Source organism: Arachis ipaensis, chromosome B01 (assembly GCF_000816755.2).
Source record: "Arachis ipaensis cultivar K30076 chromosome B01, Araip1.1, whole genome shotgun sequence".
NCBI classification, from domain to species: domain Eukaryota; kingdom Viridiplantae; phylum Streptophyta; class Magnoliopsida; order Fabales; family Fabaceae; genus Arachis; species Arachis ipaensis.
Window position 1 is genome coordinate 130834936 of NC_029785.2, and position 4106 is coordinate 130839041.

At 37.0% G+C, this 4106-nt stretch overlaps 1 protein-coding gene across 1 annotated transcript in view; it reads left to right on the plus strand.

The window, feature by feature from the left end:
* LOC107638936 overlaps positions 2371-4106 on the plus strand; it is a 4010-nt gene continuing 2274 nt past the window's right edge. Inside the window, exons 1-2 of the mRNA XM_016342336.2 lie at positions 2371-2819; positions 3223-3434. Of these exons, the coding sequence (XP_016197822.1) occupies positions 2511-2819; positions 3223-3434 (521 nt within the window). The 5' untranslated portion in view covers positions 2371-2510. The remainder of the gene's footprint in view (positions 2820-3222; positions 3435-4106) is intronic.

The following is a 4106-nucleotide window of genomic DNA, read 5'->3' on the forward strand; positions in this document are numbered from 1 at the left end:
TTATTTTTTATATAAAAAAATAAGTAGTGTATTAACTGCATATTAATATTTGAGGTGATTTATAGTATTTGTGGACGTTTAGAGTTGTCCTGACACAATTTACAGACGTATTGTATAGGTGTCAATTATTGCTCAACACGTAAGAGGCGTGGTGCTTTTTTTTGTCAGAGATTTTGGTTACTTTTTCAGAGATTATGTGCACCTTTTCAGACTCCTTTTAATCTCTTTTTCAACACGCGAGTTGTGCCTACCTGCATGCAGGAGATAGATGTGTGTTCAGGAATAAGTGATGCAGTAATGATTTGGCCTTTAAATTCGGCATAGACAAAACTTGCTTCACTCGTTGAAGTGAGAAATAAAGAAAGAATAGGGAGATTTCCAATCAATATTGCTAGACTGCTGCCTTTATTGATTCATAGTAATCGAATATTATCTCTACACTGTCGCTCCTAACAATATGCCTTCGTAAATTACTGAAGAAAAAGTATCACGCATCTCCAGTCTCTCCTTCCATGATGACAAAAACAATTGACACAATATTTTGGTTCACATATTATGCAACTGCAACTAAAAGGGTACCTTTATATTTTTGTAAAGACGTGTGCCGTCAACCTGAAGTCCTGAACTAGAGGCTTGCAATGTCGGAACGCTCTAATATATAGATTGAAACTCCAGAATATTCGGTAAAGTGCCCTGACACCGTCCAACTCTTCACTCTCGTTATATAGGAATAGTGTTTCTATTTGGACAACTGAGCCAGACATCTTCTGAATCATTACCGTGCATCACATTAGCAAATCTTGGTAAAAATCTTCCCAATCATCGAAGAATTTTTTGATCAATTTCTGCTTTTTCAACTAAGCCTTCCGGTAATCAATATTGTAATTGAACCTGGACAGAACTTCCGTAATTATAGATTTCACCTTCAGAAATGGAGCGATTTCAACCAATGGCCTTATAGTCTCTGCAATCATGTCTGAGTGCAATTTGGAGTGATCTTGTGAATCATTTTCATCGTGCACGTGTGCCTCCCGTTATATCTCCGTATTTCTCAACAATTTTTCTTCCGTATCAAGCAAGATTGAATAGACCAATCGCACCCACGACCATATGTCTTGCATTTTACATACAATGTATGTGACTCAAACTCATACACAATGTAATCGACTCCTCTAAAGATAGTGTAACTCCTAATTGCCGCAACAACCGATTATTGAAACTGTATTCCATTTCGATCCTGAACTCCCCATCTTTAAGAACAACAACACCTACAGAGAAAAATATATTACTCACTCCTCACGTACCTATATTCATATATTCAGATAATTTCAATGCATACATAGCGTCAAGGTCCAAGCTACACATAAAAGGTGGAACATCGAAGGACTGACTGACTGCGGATGGAATTATTATGTTTTTCACAACTGCCTCACCTCTCCCATCACCATCCTCATTCTCGCCACAGGCTCCGTAGTTAGATTCAAAGTCTTTTTTGTTATTACTGTTCTTTCGTCACTTTAGTTTTATCATCTTTTATGTCTAGGTCATGTTGAATTCCATCCGCACCTATATGTTCAAACTCAACATACAACTTAATTTTTGACTATTGCATTTGGGTTTGTTAGTGAATATGAAACATATGTTGCGTACTTACTTCGTCAATGATAGGCACAATATCAAACTATATGACTACGTTTGTTTATAAGTATAGAATATTAAAACATAAAATTATGTTCGACAGATGAGCTAGGGGTGTTCATGGATCGGATCCGATCTACATATTCGCGATATTTATCCGAATCCGAATCAAAAATTGAAGATATGGATTCGGTCCGCACACTAATAGGATCAGGTTGCAGATTTTGTATAAATATCCGCATATTCAATCTACAAAAATGAGTAAATAAATAAGTAAATATTTTGTTATGTTTTATTTTAACTAATAATTATCATATTATTTTGTAATAAAAATAAATTTTAAAAAAATTTATATTTTATAGATATATCTAATATTAGATTCAATTTGCAAATATATAGATCAAATACAAATTTAAAAACTATAGATATTGAATCCGATCCAATTCGATCCCGTACACCTCTAGATGAGACATTATGACTAAATATATTGAATTAATATTCTTTTCGTGGATAATATTTTTCGGATACTATTTTATTAGCGGTTAGATTTTTTGAATACTGAATTGGTATTAATTTCCACATGGGGTGTAAATCTAGGGAATAGGAATACAGGAAAGTGTAGTGATTTACGGATTAAGTGACGTGGCATGGAGCATTGCATAAACTAAAACAACCCGTCTCAGTATAATAATTTAAACACGCGCGATAAAATAAGAAACAAACGTTTTGACTATGCGTGAGACATAGGGAATAGCATAAAATAGGTTAAACCCTCAACTCTTCTCCACTCTCCACTTAGTTACTTTCACTCACACTCTTAACCTAACATCCCCAACACGTCGTCGTTTTACGCCTCCTATTTCTCAAACTCAATGTCGGCCACTGGTGGCGCCGCTATATCCGGCGGAAACCGCACCCGGAATCGCCACCTCGGAGATAATCGATTCTACAGCCCCCCGCCCCTCCGCAAACACAGGGAGAAGCAGCACCACCCCAACCACCAGTACCACCACCACCACGACCCGCCGCAGAGGTCCTCGCTTTCCAGAACCTCGTCGGAGAACAGGCCCGGCTCCTCCTCCGATTGCTCGATTTCTTCGCGCGCTACATCTGACATCTCCAATTTGGATCGCTTCTTGGAGTACACCACTCCCCTTGTTCCCGCCCAATATCTCCCCAAGGTTCTCATCAATTCAATCCTTTTCTTCATCCTGCAACGATTTTTCTTTTTTAATTTTGATATTCATATCACTCTTTGCTTTTCGCATGACCGATGAGGTGAATTTTCTCTATTTGTAGGGAAGTAGGAGCAATGGACCCTACTAGTGATTTTTTTTTTTTTAAGAAAAAAAGGGATCTTGAGTTAATCAATGCTTCGTTTATAGATGAATGCTACCAATGTTTTTTATAATTTATGCCTTGCTTTGAGATTTTCCTTAAATTGAGCTATTGCAAAGAAGGTGGCGTATATATATAATTAGAATGCCCTTGCTATTCAAGATAGCTTCGGTTGTTTGGGTTTGTTTCAAAGGGCAATTTGGCTTATTTGGGTGGAAACTTTCTTTTTCTTTTGGGAATCAACAGACAAGCTCTAAGAAGTGGAAGCCAACGGAGGCCGAGTTACATCCATACTTTGTGCTTGGGGACTTGTGGGAATCTTTTAAGGAATGGAGTGCATATGGGGCGGGTGTACCTCTGATGTTGAATGGGAGTGAATCCGTGACGCAGTATTACAATGTTTCCTTGTCTGCCATTCAGCTCTACATTGACCCATCAAAACCTTCTTCACGGTTAAGGTCAGTGTGCCACTGCAAACAAGCTAGTTCTAACTGTAGAAACTCAAACCACTGGCCAATTTCTCATTATTTAATATATTCTGATGCAATTTTCCTTATTTTGCTCTTTTTCAATTTGTTATTATTCATTGGAGGGTTGTACTTGTAATCCTCTCTTACAAGGGAAGACATAAAAATTAGGATTATGTATCTAAATAGCAATCACACTAAGATTGTCTTTAGTAGCTTGATGCTTAGCCTCCTCTGAGTAGAACTTACAATAATTGAGTGTGATAGTACTTAGCTTTATAAAGTTATGTTGATTAATGCATGACTGTTGCTGGTGGTGAAGAGGCCAAGACCAAATTTTCTTTTTTCTCTACGGATTGAAGAATGACAGAGTTCAGAGATTATGCCCCCGTGATACATGATACCCCTTCCATATTAGTTTTGCTCTAGTTTATCTATTCTTAATATGCTCCAGCTGATCACTGCATGTGTGGGGATGACAATACAATAAGAGCAACTAAGTCTTGTCCCACTAGGTGGGATTAGTTACAATAATCAAACAACATCTTGGTATTCGATCTAAATGTTAATAGTTTTATGTATGGTTTTTCTAGGTCTCCCTATAGTTCTAACTATTAAGCTATATGTTGAACTATTATTTTAACACTTTTTTTTCTTTTTTTT